This window comes from Eschrichtius robustus, chromosome 19, assembly GCF_028021215.1.
Source record: "Eschrichtius robustus isolate mEscRob2 chromosome 19, mEscRob2.pri, whole genome shotgun sequence".
NCBI classification, from domain to species: domain Eukaryota; kingdom Metazoa; phylum Chordata; class Mammalia; order Artiodactyla; family Eschrichtiidae; genus Eschrichtius; species Eschrichtius robustus.
Window position 1 is genome coordinate 12,713,900 of NC_090842.1, and position 21,762 is coordinate 12,735,661.

Sequence of the window (21,762 nt, forward strand, 5' to 3'; positions counted from 1 at the left end):
TTCCGGCGCCGCTCGCTTGGTCGCCGCGCCAAGGGGCGGGGCCGCATGTCAAGGGGCGGGACAGGACAGGGCGGTGAGAGGGGCTGCCGGCGGAGTGGGGATGATGAAGTTAGTGACAGAGATGTCTGTGAGGGATATTGGTGACTGGGGAGGGGATGTTAGAGAACTGGTAACAGAAGTGGGGTCTCGGTGGACGTTGGTAACGGGAAGGGGTGAGTGGGGGTCTGGCTGATGGGATAGGGCTCTTATAGAGGACTATTCATTAGGGAAATCTGCCTGGGGCGTTGGTGACAACAGGGGCATTTTGTAGGTATGAATGACAGAAGAGGGTTCTCTGGTGGTTGGTGATGGCAGGGGGTCTATTTAGGGCGTTGGCACTTTGGGGAGTATTGTTTGGGGTAGTTACAGATTCGGGGCCCAATCAGGAGGCCGTGACTAGTTTGAGGGGACTGTATGGGGAGGGGTACTGATGACATCCCGGGGGTTCAGTATTGGGGACAGCCATAACAGGTTGCATTGGACCTAGAAATTGAATTTAAACAAATCCCATTTCCTTCCCTTATTCACGGATAAATATTTGAATAAGCATTTAAGAAAAGCTATCATAACTACGCATTTGAGGAGTGTAACATCACACTGATCACAAAGAGGCCCCTTCGCCTTAACTGGCAGAGGAGTTAGAGGTGACTGTCTGGCTCAGAGAATTCCCCTGATAGCTGGTCATGAGACGGGTTTCTTTGCCATTCAGCATGGGGTTCAGCAGCCACAGCCTAGGCTGTGTGTGTGTGTGTGCCATCTGCCTGAGCACATGCCTTCAGGGTCTCCAGTGATGTCATTCCTTCCTTCCTCCAAGAGTCATCAGGGCAGTCTGCTCTGGTTCATCATCTGTTTATGAGCTGGTGAATATGTAACAAGATATTCACTTAATTGGGACACATGATCCTTGCCACGTGCTTGTGATTCTGATGCATCTGAAAGGCCTGTATGTTTGAACATTGTCATTCATCATTTCCTCAGTTGAAACTCCTGATGGATGTTGTGGAATCTAGCTTTATTCTGAAATTATTTTTGATATTTTAAGACTGTGTGTCTGAGCAACTAAAATCCGTGTTTGTTTCTTGCCTGTTTTTAATGAAATGAAAAATCCTTTGAATTTCATACCTAGAAATTATTCTTGTTGCATATAGGAGCACTGTTCTAAGTGTTGGGGAAAAGCAGTGAACAGAACAGACAACACTTGTGCTCTTATGGAATTTGCATTCTAGTGGGATAAAACAAAAAGATATATGTTGGATAATGATAGGTGCTGTTTAGAAAAATAAAGCATGGTTCTTGACTAGAGAGTGATGTGTGGGATCAAATGCATATTAGATAAAGTGGTTTGGCATATTCTAGGAACAGGAAGGAACCCCTTGTGGCTGGAGCTGAATAAATAAGAGGGTGTGTGTTAGGAGGTGAGATCAAAGGGATCTAGAACAAAAGTGAGTTCAGCTTTGAATTCCATTTGAAGAACTTTGGATTTTATTTAGAATGAAATGAGAAGTCAGTGGAGGGTTTTAAGAAGTGTGACATGCATGAAGAACCTAGGGGCAAGACGGGAATAAAGACGCAGACCTACTAGAGAATGGACTTGAGGACACGGGGAGGGGGACGGGTAAGCTGGGACAAAGTGAGAGAGTGGCATGGACATATATACACTACCAAATGTAAAATAGATAGCTAGTGGGAAGCAGTTCCATAGCACAGGGAGATAAGCTCGGTGCTTTGTGACCAGCTAGAAGGGTGGGATAAGGAGGGTGGGAGGGAGGGAGACACAAGAGGGAAGAGATATGGGGATATATGTATATATATAACTGATTCACTCTGTTATAAAGCAGAAAGTAATACACCATTGTAAAGCAATTATACTCCAATAGAGATGTTTAAAAAAAAGTGTGTCATGATATGACTTTCCTTTTTAAGTGATCAGGCTAGCTTCTGTGTAGACAGTAGACTATAGGGGGTTGAGGATGGAAGTAGGGGAAGAGTTAAGAGGCTATTGTGATAATCCAGGTATACGATTTTGTTGGTTTAGACCAAGACGTTATCTGTGGAGGTGGTGGGAAAAGCAGCTGTGTTCTAGATATATTTTGAAGGTAGATCCAACAAAATTTGCTGGTCAATTGAATGTGAGTTATGAGAGATGAGTCTAAGTCACGGTTTTGGAAGAATGGAGTTGCCATGTACTGGTGTACTGGAATAGGGTGGAGCCAGCAGGGGGTTGGGGGGGGAAAGCAAGGGTTTGGTTTTGGTTATATTAAGATGCCCAAGAGACACATCCAAGTAAAGATGTAGAGTAGGTAGATGGATCTATGAGTCTCAAATTCAGAAGAGAAGTATTTAAAGCTATCGAACTAGAGATCTGCTAGAGAGTGAGTATAAAAATGAAAATACCTATTTTGCGAATAGAGTTAAACACTGAGGAATGAAGATGGTTATTCACCATCTGATAGTGAATCAGTGAAGGAGATAGAAATTGGACCGAAGACCCCCTGCTTCCCTTTACAGAGCTGGCCACTGTGTCCTAGTTCAAAGCATGTGTATACCAGCTTGCACCTGGAAGAACTTAGTACACTTCTCAGGAGAGAGATCCGCTGCTCACCAGCTTACAGGCATGTATGTCATCTGATGGTCTCAATGATGTGCAGTGTCTGTCTTCTATCTTTACCTACCTTCTTGATGTCCTTTTCCAGTTCACCATTCTAACTGGTTTCTCTGATCTGCCTTGATGATATGCATCACCTTCTTTACCTATTGGGTCATTATATTTAGCTTACTGAATGTTCTAAGGACACTGGATCTCTTCCTTGAGAGGGTTGTTAGTTGACGAGGTGAGTCAGAAGGAGAAACAGGATAATGCATATATGAAATTACACATTAACCAACTTGTAAAACATGGAGAGTAAATTTCAAATCTTGGAAAGGTATGTGAACATGGATACTGAGGGATGGCTAGGACAGTGGGGGCCAACACAAAGCCAAGTGTGGCTTATCAAGAAAGACTTCACAGAGGGACTTCCCTGGTGGTCCAGTGGATAAGACTCCACGCTGCCAATGTAGGGGGCCTGGGTTCAATCCTCGGTCGGGGAACTAGATCCACATGCATGCTGCAACTAAGGAGTCCGCATGCCGCAACTATGAGCCCGCATGCTGCAGCTAAAAATCCCACGTGCTGCAACTAAGACCCAATGCAGACTAAATAAATAAATAAATAAAAATTTTAAAAAAAGACTTCACAGAGAATGTGAATCTTATGTTTCAGAAAGAAGGGTGCATTTTCCAAAGTGTAAACTTTCCTTAACAGATAGAAACAAAGCCTGGAGTTGGAAGAGGGAACTTGGAAGTCAAAGGTTTGGTGATATACATGCCAAGGTGAAAGAAACGTTGGAAAGTGTTGAAGCAAACATTCAGGAGTTCTAACCTGATTCAACAGACCCTGAATGGGCGCTTATAGAAAGGAGTAGAATACGATTTTTTAAAATTTAATTTTATTTATTTATTTTTGGTTGCATTGGGTCTTTGTTGTTGTGCGCAGGCTTTCTCTAGTTGCGGCGAGCGGGGGCTACTCTTTGTTGTGGTGCGCGGGCTTGTCATTGCCGTGGCTTCTCTTGCAGAGTACAGGCTCTAGAGCGCAGGCTTAGTAGTTGTGGCGCAGGGGCTTTGTTGCTCCGTGGCGTTTGGGATCTTCCCGACCCAGAACTCGAACCGGTGTCCCCTGCATTGGCAGGCAGATTCTTAACCACTGCGCCACCAGGGAAGCCCTAAAATATGATTAAAATGCATAGTTTTTAGAGAACGACTTTCTTTGTCCTTGGAGGTAAATTGCATAAAACACGAGAAAATTATGGAAATGGAAACTGAGAAGTCAGTTCTTAGTCAAGAATGTGTGAAAATGACACAATATAGACAAATCTTTAGCATTTAAAAAAATTTTAATATTCTGTCAAGAATTGAAATAAAACCACAAAAGGTAGTTTCCTCAAATCAGGGAAGCAAAGAGTAAATATTAGTATCTGTTATTATTAAACACTTTTGCAAAGCTCATGGCATCTCAGAGGAGGCTGAAGCACTTCATACACCAAAATTCTTAGTAGTCACCTCCGTTTCAGCAGTGACTAAGCTGACACCAGCTACAGCATGTGTTTCCTTCTGAAAGAAAGAGCTTTGGAGGCAAACACCTCCTTCCTCACAGCAGAGCCACCCTCAGGAAGCAACATCAGAACCATCTATTCTAAATTTTATTTTAATGGTTTTTTTTTTTTAATATTTATTTTTTTATCTTGGCTGCACCGGGTCTTAGTTGCGGCACTCGGGATCTTCCTTGTAGCATCTTTAGTTGTGGCATTCAGGATCACTAGTTGTGGCATGTGGACTTCTTAGTTGCTGTGTGTGGGCTTCTTAGTTGCGGCATGTGAACTCTTAGTTGGAGAATGCACACGGGATCTAGTTCCCTGACCAGGGATTGAACCCCAGCCACTGGCATTGGGAGTGCAGAGTTAACCTCTGGACCACTAGGGAAGTCCCCTGGTTATTTAAATAAATGAAAGACATTCACTTAAAGCATAAATACAGTATAATGGCAGAATCATAACATAGATTTAAGCCTAACAGTTGTTGTATTTAAGAGCTGTGTTGCCACCCCAGAAAAGCTTTAAAGCAAAACTGAGTGGTAATGGACCAGATATGTCAAAAAAAATGACTTATGGCTGATTACATTGTCACCTTGGACTGTGCTAAGGGCCCTGGATAGTTTTCCCTTATGGGACATCTTGACCTCTTTCTGTGTTGTTAGGATCTCGGCTGTTCTCTTCATCTGAAACCCACTTCCAGGTTATGGTGACTAAACTTATCGTGGTGATCATTTTGAAGTTTATAGAAATATTGAATCACTACGTTGTGTAACAGGAACTTACATAGTGTTGTAGGTCAATTATACCTCAAAAACAAACTCATAAAAAAGAGATCAGATTTGTGGTTATCAGAGGCAAGGTGGAGGGAGGGGGGAATTGGATGAAGGCAGTCAAAAGGTACAAACTTACAGTTATAAGATAAATAAGTACTAGGGATGTAATGTACAACATGATAAATATAATTAGCACTGCTCTATGTTATATATAAAAGAGTAAATCCTAGGAGTTCTTATCAGAAGGAAAAAATTTTTTTCTATTTAATTTTTAATCTATATGAGATAAGCGATATTCACTAAACTTGTGGTAACCATTTCATGATGTATGTAACTCAAATCATTATGCTGTACACCATAAACTTAGACAGTGCTGTATGTCAATTATACCTCAATATACTAGAAGGAAAAAAACCCTTCTAGGTTGCCTTCAAAATAGGAGCATCTACTACTGGACTCCATTCTGAGCACAAACCTCACACTATCTCTTGCAACTGCAGTGTGATCCTTTTGATGAAGAACTTGGCTATTGACCATGTTAAAAAAAAAATTCCTTCTGCCATGTTCGAAATACTAGGGGGCGGGTGGAGTGGGGGGAAAGCATTCAATTAAGTGATACTCCAACATTATCTTTGGAGAGGATCATAGCTTCCCCTAAAACAGGTAGCCAAGCTTGTGCCCAATTAAGATAACAAAGTATAGCAGAGCTATATAGTAATTATCCTTTCTCTCTCTAGGAAGAGCAGGGAGATTTGTGTCCTGTTTCCGTGTCTGTCCGGCTATGGAGTATAATGAAAGCGATAGAAAGTTTGGAGGCAAAGAGACATGGTTTGGTCTTGGCCCAGGACCAGGTCCAGGACCAAGGCCACATTTATGTTGTCTGTGTTTTCCTCCAATGTAGGGTGTGCTTTGACTGGTTGGACTTAAGTATACAATGAACCATATTGGGGATTAACAGATGACACATATGCAAGTATTTACTTTAAGTCAACATTTATGAGAATCTTATTTTACAAAAATGTTAACACAGGCGACGGCTACGATTTTGGTGCACAGAAGCAGCCCGCCTTTGGGAAAGCGCAAGTAACCCGTAAAGCGACGACTACACTTCAGTTGCGGACACCGCCCCTTTAGCCCCACCCCTACCGAAGCCCGTCTCCTTGCTATTGGTTCCTTTCCCTGCCCCGTCGGTTGCCGTGGAGACCAAGGCTATGGCAACCAGGAGAAGCCAAAGTTTGTCGAATCTCTGGAACCGCAGAGGAATCCCGAGCTCTTGGCCCGACTCACCGCTGCCCTCATGGCGCTCTACGAGCTCTTCTCTCACCCAGTGGAGCGGGGCTACCGCGCGGGGCTCTGCTCTAAGGCCGCGCTGTTCCTGATGCTGTCCGCCGCGCTCACGTACATCCCGCCACTGCTGGTGGCCTTCCGGAGCCACGGTGAGCCTGCCCCCCGGCCGGTGCGCGACGCGGCTCTCCGCGGCGACCGCGCCGGCCTCCCTGACCTCGACCCCTCCGCCTCCCGCCCTCTTTACCTCAGGGTTTTGGCTGAAACGGAGCAGCTATGAGGAGCAGCCGACCGTGCGCTTCCAGCACCAGGTGCTGCTCGTGGCCTTGCTAGGACCCGAGCACGGTGGGTTCCTAGCCTGGAGCACGTTCCCCGCCTTCAACCGGCTGCAGGGGGATCACCTGCGCGTCCCGCTCGTTTCGGTGCGTGGTTCCCGCCTGGGCCCAGCCGCCCGCCGGTACTGGGCTGCGGTGGGGATGACGGAAGGGGTGGGAGGGAGGGAGCGGCCGCGGCCGGAGCCCCGGCCCCTGTCCGGGGGAGCCCGGCTTGGGTCTGAGGGAGTCACGAGCCCACGGGAAGTTCTGTGCACAAGTTCACTGACCCGAGCTTATGTTTAATTTCCTGGGGAGCAAATCTGTTGTTTCATTCGACTTCTCCAGGCCGTCCACCACCCCAATAAAGTCAGCTAGCTACAGCTGTCAGCGTCTGTGTCCTATACAGAGGCTAGAAGCCTGGGGGCAACCTGTGTCCGACCCCGTCACTTCCGTGGGCCTGCCCCTTCCTCATGGAAGGGTGGTCGCGAAAGTTGCCTTATGAGTCGTGAAGGCCGAGCAGTGTTCTAGTTAATTACCCCGTCGTGCAGCTGCAGTCGTGCATCAGCACTCGGTAGGAACGGAAAGGGCAGGCATTTTTAGGCAGACTGACACGCGGAAGCCAACGTGCTGGTTGGTTAAGCAACCTCCGCAGAATGTGCTGCTGGCCCAGGCCCGCCTCCCTGGGCTCGCCTCCTTAGATGCCCCTCCATCCTGCCGCTGTCTGGGATGAAAATGGAGCATTTTACTGTCTGTAATCTGGTATCTGGTTCAAGATAAGTGAGGGCTAACTATACAATCACCCCCTTTACACTCATTTTCTGAAAACATTTTCCTTTAGAAGTAGGAAAATTCTGAATTTCCTTCTTCCAAAGTTGAATCTCTTTAGACATCTCTGAGATGATTGGCCTACAGTCAAATTTGTGTAGCGGGAAAAAAAAAATTGACTTTTTGCCCAGCGACTAAACAAAATGACAAAAATTTCAAAATCTGATTGGTGATATGAATAACCGCAAACAAAATATGATTCCGATTACTTTTTATGATTACTTTAAATTTGCTTTTTTTTGCTGACTATAAAAATGCATGCTCATTGTAAAATATTAAAGAGTTACAGGTACGTATAATGACGTAAAATTAAAGGCTCAGTTTGGTACATGTATCAATACTTGTTAATTAACCTTCGTTTTAAGGTCTGCAAAGTATTTCATGATATGGAAAACTGCGGTGGATTTACCAGTTGCCTGTTGGTGGATTTTTGATTTGCTTTTACTTTTTCACTATTAGAATACTGCAGTGAAGAAGATTTTGAATAAGTCATACACCTTTAAACATCAAATTGTGAGGAATTGGAATAGAAGCTGTTTGTTGAAATTATATAAATACATAGAAAACTAAGCAAGCAAATAAAATAATTATTAACTCCAGAAAAATAAAAAGTAAGGAAAAGCAATCAGAGTTATGAATAGGATTTACATAATCATAATTTGGTGAACACTGAATGTTGACTAACCAAAATAAGACTTTAACGCTACTGGGGGGATGGGAAGGCGGCAGCGCTGGCTGGCAGGGAGAGGGAAAGAAAACTAAATCATCCCTCCTTGCGGGAAGACAATAGAGGATGCCTGAAGCGGAAGTTGAGAAGTGCCAGCCAATGCCAAGGTTGTGTAAAGACATGGAGATACATTTCTAAATAATAAGGTAAATGAGGCAAAATTAGTTGCCCTGTGGGTGGAAGCCTGCAGGTTTTTGTAACAAACGTTGTTGAACACTTTGATTCTTTAAATGATCAGGTCTTTTAAATTTATTTAAAAATAGAAGTGGAGTAGAGACAAATTTCTTTCCACAGCTCCTCCCTAATCGTGACATGTTGCCCATTTTTATTCTTATTTGAGATTACAATGCCTCTGGGGAAGGGTGACTGCGGGTGAGAGGCCAGCATCGAGGTTCACTTCCTTTTCCCTGTAAACCCACTGTACTTCTCCTGTTCCACCCGTGTTTCCTTTCCAAAAGTGGAAACAAAGGTGGTTGTTGTTGTCTGTATTACAAACACACAAAAAATTAACTTGTTAGTTTTACTTTAGGTTAGCATTCCTTGTCTTTTAAATTTTTGGTAGAAATTTTTTCTTTACATTTGTATATTCCTATCTATCATACTCTTCTGGTTACTTGAGTCTAAGAAATAATCATGGAAACTTAAAATAATCATGAAAACAAGGATACAGCATTAGGTTTCATTCATGTGTTCTTTTCACTTGTTCATCCACCATGAACTGGGTTGGCTTCCCAGTTGGATTGCTAATTAGCCTCTTATCTCTGTAACCAGAAACCACTCCCTTGAGAGCACTGCCCACCAACCCCCTACTTCTGGTGTGTGTGTGTTGCGATTTTGTGAAGCCAAGACTACCTCTTGTTTTTATGGTGTCCAGAGCTATCAATTCTCTTTAATACTGGGCAATTTTACACTGTAAAACATAAAGCCAAAGCTCCTTTTTCTTAGTCGTTTTTTTCTCTCCATTCTAAGCCTCTGTCTATAAGTAATTTATGACCTTGTCGTCTACAGTCTTTCTCAGTAAATTATTTGCTTCCTTGCTGGCTGAGCTCTTGGTTTGAGAATAGTTTGAAATCATGAGATACAAATAAATAGTTAGAAGATATAAGGGAAGTACAGAAAAAAAATAAGCAAAAATTCTAGGAGAAAAAGGATAATATCAATACAAGGGAAAGAGGTCTACCAGATATTAAACTATACCTTAAAGCTCTAATAAGTAAAGTAGTGTGGTTTGGGGAATTATATAAAAAGTATGGAAATGGACCCTAATATGACAAAGGTGGCATTTTAAATCAGTGAGTAAAAATGGAGCTAGTCCTCAGAGACTGTACAGCAGAATTAAAGTCCAGATAGATCAAAATTAAATTTAAAATATGAAATCATAAAAGTACTGAAACAAATGAGTGAAAGCTTTTAAATCTCTGAGTATGACGTAAAATTTAGAAGGCATAAAAGAAACTTTTTTGATAAATGCAAGTATATAATTTAAAAAATCATTGGCCTGGTGAAAACCATAAGCAAAGCCAAAACACAAATGACAGCAAGGAAAAAAGTTTTACTATTTTTATCACTTGTAAAGGGCTAATTTTCCTAACATAAAGTGCCTACAGATCTATAATTAAAAGACCAACTACCTAGTAAAAAAATGGGCAAAGAATATGAACAGTTTATAGAAGACAAAACACACTGTGAACTAAAAAAACATATGCAAAACCTAAAAGTTGAGAGTTATGTTTTATTAGGCAGACATACTGAGGACTTCAAGCCTAGGAGGCAGCATTTCTAGTAACCCTGAGAAAACTGCTCCAAGGAGGTGAGGTAGGATATACAGGAGTTTTGCAACAAAGGGCAGGTAGTAGGAACAAAAGATTACTGTTAGTAAAAGAAAACTAGATCTCAAGTTAAGGAATTTAGCGCTTTGCTATGTATGGGAAGATGCAAGAGTTTGGGCTCACTGAAATCATTCCTTTGATATACACCTCAGCTGTCTGGGGCCAGTATCCTGTGTTTTCACATCCTGAATTTCCTCAGGGTGCACCATGGGGAGTGGCTGCAGTCTGATGGCTGCTAGATTGGCAGGTATTCTTTGTTTCTGTCCTGAGTCCCCTCAGGGCTCACCAGCTCACCGTCAGCGGTGGGTGTAATCGCCAATGATTGTGACATCCTTTGTTTACTGATATGTCAGGCAGTATTTTATTTCTCAACACATAACTCTTAAACATATGAAATCGCACTCGTAATTAGAGAGATGCAAATTAAGAATAATTGAGATATCTTTTTTGTCTATCAAATAGGCAAAAATTGAAGTTTCTTAGCACCGTGAGCAAGATGTAGGGAATTGTGCAAACACTCCTGTATATCACTGGTGGGAGTGTAGATTGATACAACCTCTTTGCAGGACCATATTTGTCAAAATTACCAATTCACGTGCCTGCTTCTACTTCTAGTAAGGTATCCTAAGGTTTGTGCACACATGTGGAATGGCATATGTAAAAAGTTGCTCATTGCAGCATTGTCTATAGTATCAAAAGATAGTAAACAGGGCTTCCCTGGTGGTGCAGTGGTTAAGCATCCGCCTGCCAATGAAGGGGACACGGGTTCAAGCCCTGGTCCGGGAAGATCCCACATGCTGCAGAGCAACTAAGCCCGTGCACCACAACTACCGAGCCTGCCCTCTAGAGCCCGCGAGCCACAACTACTGAGCCCGAGTGCCACAGCTACTGAAGCCCACGCGCCCAGAGCCCGTGCTCCGCAACAAGAGAAGCCACTGCAATGAGAAGCCTGCACACCACAGCAAAGAGTAACCCCCGCTCGCTGCAACTAGAGAAGAACCCACGCGCAGCAACGAAGACCCAGCGCAGCGAAAAATAAATAAATAAATAAATTTTTTTAAAAAGATGGTAAACAATCTATGTAGCAATAGAAGACTCATTTAAAAAATTGTGTTACATCTACCTGGTGGAATGTTACATAGCTTTTTTTTTTTAATGAAGTTGGATTTATATCTATTGATGTGGAATTACCTCCAAGAGAAATTGATTAAGTGTAAAAAACAAAAATTGTATATAATATGCTTCCATTTGTATAAAAATAGGAAAAAACCCAAAAAATATATGAATGTGTGTATTTACATACACATACGTGCATACTTCAGCTATCTCTGGAAGAATTCAAAAGAAACTGACAACATTGATTGCTCTGGGGAAGGAACTAGGTGGCTGAGGTTAAGGTGGGAGAGAAATTTTTCACTACATAGCCTTTTGTACCATTATAATTTTGTAACATGGGAATGTAATACATATTCAAGATTTTTAAATTACAATGACAACAATTTTTAAAGGAAAAATTTTGAAAGTGCCGTGTAAAACAAAAGCAAACCAAAAAAAAAAAACAGTAAAAATTTAAAAGCAGGTAAGTGTATAAAATGCCACAGTTACTTTCGAAAATAGTTGGCAGTTCCTCAAAAAGTTAAACAGAGAGTTATCCTCGCTCTTCTAGACCCCGCTTCGCCGCGCATTTACGATGCCGCGTGGAAGCCGAAGCCGCGCTTCCGGCGTGGCCCCTCCGGCCAGCCAGGCCGCTCAGATGAGAACCGCGCCCGCAGCTCAGCCACCCGCAGCGGCTCCACCGTCTGCTGTTGGCTCCCCTGCTTCTGCTCCCCGGCAGCCAGGTCTGATGGCCCAGGTGGCAACCACTGCAGCCGGCATGGCTGTGAGTTCTGCCGTCGGCCACACTCTGGGTCATGCCCTCCCTGGTGGCTTCAGTGGAGGAAGAAATGCTGAGCCCTCAAGGCCTGACATCGCTTACCGGGAGCCTCAGGGAACCCAGCCGGCACAGCAGCAGCAGAATGGCCCATGCTTTTTTGAGGTGAAATAGTTTTTGGAGTGTGCACTGAACCAGGGTGACCTTAAGCTTTGTGAAGGTTTCAGTGAGGTGCTGAAACAGTGCAAATTGGTGAACGGGTTATCTTCATCAAGAAGTTCCAACCGAAGGCATGAAAAATCATCTCTCATGACCACGTTGGTTTAGCATTAAAAATATAATTGAGGGCTTCCCTGGTGGCGCAGTGGTTGAGAGTCTGCCTGCCAATGCAGGGGACACGGGTTCGAGCCCTGGTCTGGGACGATCCCACATGCCGTGGAGCGGCTGGGCCCGTGAGCCACAATTACTGAGTCTGCGCATCTGGAGCCTGTGCTCCGCAACAAGAGAGGCCGCAATAGTGAGAGGCCCACGCACCGCGATGAAGAGTGGCCCCCGCTCGCCACAACTAGAGAAAGCCCTCGCACGGAAATGAAGACCCAACACAGCCATAAATAAATAAATAAAATAAAATAAAAAACATCATTTCTCAGTTTGAAATCAAAATAACTGATTAACTTGTCTCTCTCTCACTCTCTGCATAACTCAATCCACCACACTGCTGCCAAAGTTATAAAAAAAAACATATATATATATATATATATATATATATATATATATATATATATATATATATAATTGATAGTGAAGATATAAAGTGTGAAGCCACCAGTTAAACCTCTCCTCGATCATTAATAGCTTTTGTGCTTCAGAATTGCAGTGGAAGAGGGTATTCTCACCATGTAGAAGCTCATGAGATGGTGTTGAGTTTGGGGCTGGGCGGATGTTTGTGTGGCCTCTTAAACAAGCTTTTGTTTGTGAATTAATTAGAATAAAGTGATTTTCTGTCCAAAAAAAACCCCAAACATAGAGTTATCATGTGTTCCGGCATCCCTACTCCTAGGCATATGTGTACCCCAGAGAACTGAGGACACATGTCTACACAGAAACTTGTGCACAAATGTTCATAGCAGCCTCATTCATAAGAGCAATAACAATTCAAAAAAAAAGTCCAAACAACCCAAACGTCCATCAGTGAGTGAATGGATAACAAAATATGTTATATCCATACAAGAGAATATTACCCAACCACAAAAAGGAATGGAGTCATGATATGTGCTACAACATGGATGAACTTTTTTGCTAAGTAAAAGAATCCAACCACAAAACAGCACATGTTGTATGATTCCATTTAGATGAAATGTCTAGAATAGACAAATCTGTAGAGACAGAAGGTAGATTAGGGATTCCAGGAACTTGGGGAATTAATTGGTGGAGAGGAGAGATGGGTAGTGACTGCTAATGGGGATGGGTATGTGGCTTCTTTTGGGGCTGATGAAAATGTTCTGAAATTGGAATCAGTGGTGATAGTCACACAACTTTGTGAATATACTAAAATCTACTGAATTGTAGCAAAAAGGTGAATTTTATGGTATGTGAATTATGTCTAAATTTTTTTAAAAGCATGTTGGTGATATCCTGGTGATATGCTTACAAGCCGTAGTAATAAAAATTGCTATTGGGAATTTCCAGGTTAGGACTTCGCACTTTCACTGACTAGGGCCCAACTCCGATCTCTGGTCGGGGAACTAAGATTCCACAAGCCCCACAGCACGGCCAAATAAATAAGTAAAATTGAAATTGCTATTGATTTACCATGCCTCTGGCATATGCTAAGCATTTTATCATTAGATAATATATTTAAATTCCTCTATGTGATACTTGGCCTTTAACAATCACTTAGTAAAGTGTTAGCCATTGACTTTTTACGTATATTATCTCTTTAAGCCTCACAGTAACCTTGTGAGGTAGAGGTTATACCCCCATTTTACAGATGAAGAGAACGAGACTCAGAGCTAAGTGACAATTTCTAGCTCTCAGCTGAGCAGTCAGGACTACAGCTCAAGGGTTTCTTGGGGGTTTTTTGTTTTGTTTTTTTAAGATTTATTTTTATTTATTTAGGCTGTGCCGGGTCTTAGTTGTGACACACAGGATCTTTTTTTTAGTCACGGCATGCATGCAGGGTCAAGTTCCCCCACCAGGGATCAAACCCTGGCCCCCTGCATTGGGAGCACAGAGTCTTACCCACTGGACCACCAGGGAAGTCCCCAAGGTTTCTTGTTTTGTATCTTATACTCTTAACCCTAGTGCAGCAAAATACTCTTCTAACTCTGAACATAAAGCTAGACTGACTACGACCTGTCCAAGAAACTGCCTGGAGAGCCAAGGAAGCAGTAGTTTTAGGTCAAAGTTTGACCAAATGCTTGGAGGTGGCTTTGCGGGTGCTAATTTGGGAAAATGCCTTAGAAGTCAGAAACGGCCTTGTTTCTGCTTTGGTCAGCTCACCTTGGACAGCGTCTCTAAAGTCCCTATGCTTTTAATGCTTTAAAAGTCAAGTTTCTAAAAAAAAAAAAAAAAAAAAAAGTCAAGTTTCTTGTTGTTTCTAATGAAAGAAGAAAAAAAGCACAGAGTGACCTTTTTCCTCAATGAGCCTGACTTGGTTCTTTTTATTTTTTATTTAATTAATTAATTTATTTATTTTTGGCTGTGTTGGGTCTTTGTTTCTGTGCGAGGGCTTTCTCTAGTTGTGGCGAGCGGGGGCCACTCTTCATCGCGGTGCGCGGGCCTCTCACTATCGCGGCCTGTCTTGTTGCGGAGCACAGGCTCCAGACGCACAGGCTCGGTAGTTGTGGCTCACGGGCCTAGTTGCTCCGCAGCATGTGGGATCCTCCCAGACCAGGGCTCGAACCCGTGTCCCCTGCATTGGCAGGCAGATTCTCAACCACTGCGCCACCAGGGAAGCCCCTGACTTGGTTCTTTAAGCATGTGTGACCCAGAGAATACGGGGGCTGAAGACTACAAGAGGATGCAGGAAGGTGAGCGGAGAGTACCGTGTGTCCGAGACATGTTTTTTCACATCTCCAAAATCAGTGTGTCTGCCTGTCAGTGTTATCTTACTATAGCTGTTGGCCAGAAGACAGGTTTGGCTAGTCCTCTTTGCCTACGTATGGAAACTGAAAAGTACCAGCACCAAACTTGCAGAAGGGGCATCAGCAACTTGAAAGAAAACCCCAGAGACAATAATAAAACATTTTAACCCTAAGAACCAAGTGATAAGCAGGTAAGGGAAGGTTCAAGAGGCACTTAATAATAGGATAACTCCACAGAATTTTAAAGCCTGCTTATGAACCCAGACCAGTGAATTTTAGTTCCCTTTGTGAATGTTTTTTAAATGCTGTAAAAAAGCACCAGTGTGCTTCATGGCACAAAGGACAAACTTGCATAGAAAAGTATGGATAATACTGAGTCAATAAATGAGTCAAAGAATCACGATGTAAAGAAGTTTTAAGAATCCCTGGATCAATTTATTTTGCATATATTTTTCTATGCACATAAATAGGATATCTGATATTAATATGCCTAAATCTAAAAGCTCTTTCAATAAGTATAAAATAAATACCCTTAGTGATTAGAAAGCATTGTGTCAGTTTAATTGGAACTATTTTTGCTTTCTTACAGGTATATAAAATATTGGTACATTTTATAATTAATGATATCTTAGATCAATTGAAATACAGGTAGCAAGGATTTTATATGTCTAGGAGACATGGAGTAGTAGTTCCTACTTTGCTGGAGACCCAAAGACTGGTGTCAACACTATCAGCTTAAAAAGAAAAAATGGGACACCCCAATGATGACAAGTATATGGTAAAGTGGACACTGGTATAAACTAGGAAATTAACCTTCAGTAAAAGAATATGACTCTAGGGAACTCCCTGGTGGTCCAGTGGTTAGGACTCTGTGCTTTCACTGCTGGGCGCTGGGTTTGATTCCTGGTCAGGGAACTAATACCCTGCAAGCCACGTGGCACAGCAAAAAAAGAAAGAAAAAAAAGAGTATGACTAAAGAATAAAAGATATGAAAACAAACAGGAGCCAAATAAAATTCCAGCAAACTATCAAATACTGTAGAATCCCTGCTGAGAAAAATGTTGCAAGTCAAGGCACTTTGGAAACAATGGCACTAGTTAAATTTACAGCTAGCTACTCTTACTGTCAGATGCTGTGCTGGTTATTAGGTCTTGTCTCAGCTCCAAACCTACCCTCCTATACTCTCCTTTGTGATGCCCATGCTGAGATACTGAAAACCACATTTTCCTCTGCCTACTGGCTCCCTGTTAGATTCTGCCAGTAGGAGGCATGGTGAGCCTTGTTCTGGGAGTGGCAGAAAACCAGAAATTGCAACCAGGGTGAAGAACCATTGCTGGGGTGATGCAAACAGCAAGGAGTACATCTTTCCTCCTGCCTTATTGACTCCCTCATGGGTTCTTCGTCCAAGCTCCAAAGGTACCAGTACCAGCTGACAGCACTCCCTTTTTGAGGTCTGAGTCCCAGCTCCTTGAGGTAATGCCAGCCTCTTCCTTTTCTTCTCCGGCCCTAGGTAGTTATCCTGCCAAAAGTGTTCCCTGTTTGCCTTTTTAGTCCACTAATGCCTGTGTTATTAATTATCCCCTATACTAAATTCCCCCGTTAAAATAACTGTTTATTTTCATTTCTTCCTTCCTGATTGGACCCTGATTGATACAGGTGGACTGATGAGCATTGACTAAATCCAACAATGCCTGTATTTATCCTATCTAGTATGTTAGTATTGATTTCACACATATCTGTAAAGGATTACCTGTTTTAACTCCAGAAATCTTTGAAATTAGGGTTCTTATGGGCTATTATAGAATCAGGAGTCAGTAAACTTAAGTTCTAGCCCCAGTTCTGTCATTGGGTTCCATACCCTCTCTTGGTCTCAGTGTAACTAATTATATAAAGAGGATGACAGTACCTACCTCTCTAACTATTGCTAATTATTACTAGTAATAATACTTCTCTCCTGGGATATGCAGAGGGACAAGACAGGATGAACCGTGGATATAAAAATTGCTCCAAATTGCACATATACCTTATAGAAATAAGGTGATGGTGTGATTTATGAATTCTCTTAGCCAGACACACCCATTGGATTTTAGTTACTAATCTTGAACTTGTGTTAAAGAAGTATTAGCTCATTGAGGGGACTTCCCTGGTGGCGCAGTGGTTAAGAATCCACCTGCCAATGCAGGGGAAATGGGTTCAAGCACGGGTCCGGGAACATCCCACAGGCCTCGGAGCAACTAAGCCTGTGCACCACAACTACTGAAGACTGCATGCCTAGAGCCCATATTCCGCAATGAGAAGCCCACGGACCACAACAAAGAGTAGCCCCCGCTCGCCGCAACTAGAGAAAGCCTACGTGCAGCAACAAAGACCCAATACAGCCAAAAATAAATAAATAACTTATTAAAAAATGTTTTTAAAAAAGTATTAGCTCATTGAACACCTGCCTTTGTAGCTGTTGCATTTTGTGTTAAGCTTGGTTTGAAGTAAATGGAATTAGGTAATTGATTCCATCAGTGGTCCAAGTGATAGCACAGCGATGTAACCCACCTTGCCAGCCCCAAGGGAGCGAGAGTCTTACTTGGTGACAGGTCCTCTGTGGGAGATGCACCATTTGCACCATCACTCATCCCCATGGCCCTGTCTGGGCCCTCATCTTCCACTGTCTCCAGCTCATGCACTCTGCTCGGCTGCACTGGCCTCATCTCACTCCGTTAAACACTGACCCACTTTCACCCAGAGTATATGTGCTTTATTAGCTTGGGTCACTCTTCCCCAAGACATTTCTATGTCTTATCACCTCACTTCACCTGCCTTCTCGGACAGTCAGGTATTCCTGAATACTTTGTATAAAAATTTTTGTTCTATCCTGGTCATTCTCTAATTTTAGTTTGCTTCATTTTTCTTTGTGACACTTAGCACTACCTGTTAGCACATATCTGTTTGTTGATTTACTTCCTGCCTCCCTGGCTGGGAATGTAAGCTCCATTAGGGTGGGGACTTTGTCCATTTTGTTTGCCATTATATTCCCAGAACCTGAAGCAACGCCTGGCACATAGTAGGCCCTCAGAAAATATTTGACATGTTGGGACTTCCCTGGTGGTCCAGTGGTTAAGACTCCGCACTCCCAGTGCAGGGGGCCTGGGTTCGATCCCTGGACAGTGAACTAGATCCCGCATGCCGCAACTAAAAAAAGATCTCACGTGCCGCAACTAAGACCCAGCACGGCCAAATAAGTAAATATTAAAAAAAAAAAAAAAAAAAAAAAAGGAAAGGAAAATATTTGACAGGTTAATGAATGGATTTAACAAGTAGACACCAATTATGGTGCTGTGCTGGATCTCTGTCCTCTGTGAACATGGTGTAAAAGTGTGCTGGCTTCTTGCAAAAAGATCTTTCATAACCGACATCTTCTCCTTGAGTTTAAGTCTGGACATTTTAGATCCTGGAAAGAGGATCAGATTTGAAGTCAAAGATGTGGTTTCATATCCTGTCTTTACCAACAGTAGCCGTACTCCATAAATCCCTTAATCTCTCTGAGCCTTGGTTTTCTCGTATATACAATGGGGAAAGTACTCGCTCTGCTTACCTTCGCCTTATTGTAAAGGTCAAATGAAACGTGTTTTTCTCCCTCTCAGACTGTGTTAGAGTCTGTATTCTTCTGGCATTTCCCTCCTGGTCACTCTTGTCTCTTGCAAGTTGTTGATCTTTGTCTTCCTGTCCAACCCTAAAGATCCAGAGAAGCCATGGATCCACTACAGAGAGTTAACCTGACTTTGTCTTCCAAGTCTTCCCAGATACCAACTGAAAAAAATTCACAGGAAGACAAGCCTGTGAATTCACAGCCTCTTTTCCATCCTACCGGTAATTGCTAATACCTAATTGCCTCGGTAACCTGATCGTCAGCCCTGGTAACAGATATCCCTCGCCTACACCGGCAAAGCTGATGTAACAGGACAGAGAAAATAGTATCCAACAGAAGAGAGAGGGTAGGGTAGGTTTCTCTATAACAAGGCCTAGGATAAGGACATTATTGTCCAGAAGGAAAGAAATGATTGAAAGGTTCTGAAAACTGAGATATCTCCATCTCAAACGACCTTACTAGCCTGAAAAAGAACAAAGAATCTCTTCCCCCACATAAAGGTATGGTGGAAAACCAAATGAATCAGTAGATGGGGAATTCAGATGGGAATGCTGATACCCCATAGCAGAATCCTTCTGGGAACCTACAGTGGAAAAGGATCAGTTGTAGTAACAAGATCCCGAGTTGTGGCAAGGAATCATGTCACCAGTGATCACATTTCAGTGACAGTCTTTCCTGCTAGTCATTTTAGGGTCATTTTAGGGTCAGTATGAGGTGAGACTGGATTCTGGTGTTTTTTTAGGATCTGTGATTCGTCTTTTTCCCTCCTTGGATCTCTGTTTTCCCTACTTTTTTTTTTTTTTAGTATTTATTTATTTATTTATTTTTGGCAGCATCGGGTCTTAGTTGCGGCACTGGGGCTTCTCACTAGTTGTGGCGTGCGGGCTCAGGAGTTGCGGCCCGAGGACTTAGTTGCCCCGCGGCATGTGGGATCTTAGTTTCCCAACCAGGGATCGAACCCACGTCCCCTGCATTGGAAGGCGGATTCTTAACCAGTGGACCACCAGGGAGGTCCCTTCCCTACTTTCATGGCCATAATTTATAAAGTACCTGTGTAGTTTTAATGCCTCACTGATTTTACTTAACTTTCTTTTTCATTGTATTGATTGGTACTAAAAGATGCACTAGGCTATAAAGCCCTGACATCAGTCCAACACTGAGAATCTGAATCAAAGCACTGTGGTTAAAGAATATATAAATAGAGCTTGGTGTTCTTCTGCTGAGTCTTTTTGGGGAATGCATAATGACTAGGATTCTTTCTTTTCTGTTTTAAAAAGTTGACTTCTAGAGAAGTAGAAGTGTGTTTTGATATGCTATTTAAATGTTCCATACAAACTCAGGCATGTTTCTAAAAAGGAAAGAAAACACCAGCAATAAAACCAAAAAATCAAATGAGGCAACTGAAGAAGAACAATGCATCCGGATGTTTACACTGTTGTTACTGCCACTTCCAGGTCTTGTTCAGTTTGGCCCTAGAATATTTGAGAAGCCCAAGTATGCAGTTTAGGGGCCATGCACATGTGTCTCTTTCACCACCATTGATCCACTTATACCTATGTATTTTTCTCTTTTCTTTCTTTTTTTTTTTTTAAATAAATTTATTTATTTATTTACTTATTGGCTGCGTTGGGTCTTCGTTGCTGTGCGCGGGCTTTCTCTAGTTGCGGCGAGTGGGGGCTACTCTTTGTTGTGGTGTGCGGGCTTCTCATTGCAGTGGCTTCTCTGTTGCGGAGCACAGGCTCTAGGCACGCGGGCTGCAGTAGTTGCGGCACACGGGCTCAGCAGCTGTGGCTCGCGGGCTCAAGAACGCAGTCTCAGTAGTTGTGGTGCATGGGCTTAGTTGCTCCGCGGCATGTGGGATCTTCCCTGTCCAGGGCTCGAACCCGTGTCCCCTGCATTGGCAGGCGGATTTTTAACCACTGCGCCACCAGGGAAGTCCCTTTTTCTCTTTTCTTTCGGTGAGGAAGATAATGCCTCTGTGTGGCAGAACTATGAGTCACTGTGTATGTCCAACAGTGAGATGGATTCCTCCCAGACTTATTAAGGACCGGGGTCACTGGCCTCTTTTGGCTTTCCTAGACTAGAGAAGAAGACAGGAACCAGGATGGGAAAATGGACATGTTACATTTTAAACTGGAGCTTCCCCTGCAGTCCACGGAACACGTTCTTGGTGTGCAGCTCATTTTGACTTTCTCCTACCAACTGCACGTGAGTCCTCTCCCTTTTGTCTTTCAATAGAACAGAGCCGCCTTTCTGATTTCTGGGAAAACCCACACTGCAGAAGACCCTTTTCAGAGGTGTCGTTTGGGATTGAACTGCAGAAGTTCAATTTGAATGTTTTTCATTGAGGTCACATTAATTTGCATGAGCTATTAGTAGGTCAGAGGGTTCTGGGCAGAGTGCTTCCTGCGTGGCTGAGTGAGGCATAGGAGGGATGGCTAGGCTTCAACCACAGACAGGTGACACTTGGAACCCAGAACCCCTTGGATCTGACCGAAATTGATACTGTCTCTCCTTCTAATGATTTCAGAGGATGTCGACATTCGTGATGCAGAGCATGGCGTTTTTCCAATCCTCCTTCGCTGTTCCGGGGTCCCAATTATATGTGAACGGAGACCTGAGGCTGCAGCAGAAGCAGCCCCTAAGCAATGGTGGCCTAGATGTTCGGTACAACGTAAGGATACTGCTTAGTGTCCATCTCTTTTCTTTCTGTATGTTACTGGTGTGTGTGTGTGTGTGTGTGTGTGTGTGTGTGTGTGTGTGTGTGTGTGTGTTGGGTTTTTTTTTGGCCGCACCACGCAGCATGTGGGATCTTAGTTCCTGGACCAGGGATCGAACCCGTGCCCCCTGCATTGGAAACGTGGCGTCTTAACCACTGGACCGCCAGGGAAGTCCCTGTATGTTACTGCTTGTCAAGTTCTTTGAAGAGGGAGAAAGGAACATTGGAAATAGCATGTCTTTGTGGGTGGCATAGAAAAGGATTTCTGAGGAATTCTTTCCACGAGTCCTTTCAAAATATGGAGACAGGTACCCCTGTATTTACATCTAAAAAGAGAGGAAAAGAATATGTCTTTGTCTTTAAGAATTGAATTGCTTATAGTTTTTGGGTGCACGCACATGTGGGCACACACACACGGTGTATTTATTTCAGGTGATCTTTTTCAGTTCATGTAAAACATTTGAAAAAGAATACTGGGATTTCCCTGGTGGCGCAGTGATTAAGAATCTGCCTGCCAGTGCAGGGG

General features: G+C 43.1%; 1 protein-coding gene and 1 pseudogene across 1 annotated transcript in view; both read left to right on the forward strand.

Moving 5' to 3' along the window:
* Positions 1–149: 149 nt before the first annotated feature.
* Positions 150–21,762, forward strand: part of TMEM231 (transmembrane protein 231) — a 28,267-nt gene continuing 6,654 nt past the window's right edge. Inside the window, exons 1-6 of the mRNA XM_068528699.1 lie at positions 150–212; positions 2,548–2,655; positions 5,973–6,378; positions 6,479–6,648; positions 20,597–20,725; positions 21,048–21,191. Coding sequence (XP_068384800.1) covers positions 6,240–6,378; positions 6,479–6,648; positions 20,597–20,725; positions 21,048–21,191 — 582 coding nt within the window. The 5' untranslated portion in view covers positions 150–212; positions 2,548–2,655; positions 5,973–6,239. The remainder of the gene's footprint in view (positions 213–2,547; positions 2,656–5,972; positions 6,379–6,478; positions 6,649–20,596; positions 20,726–21,047; positions 21,192–21,762) is intronic.
* Positions 11,612–12,118, forward strand: LOC137752679 (coiled-coil-helix-coiled-coil-helix domain-containing protein 2 pseudogene; annotated as a pseudogene).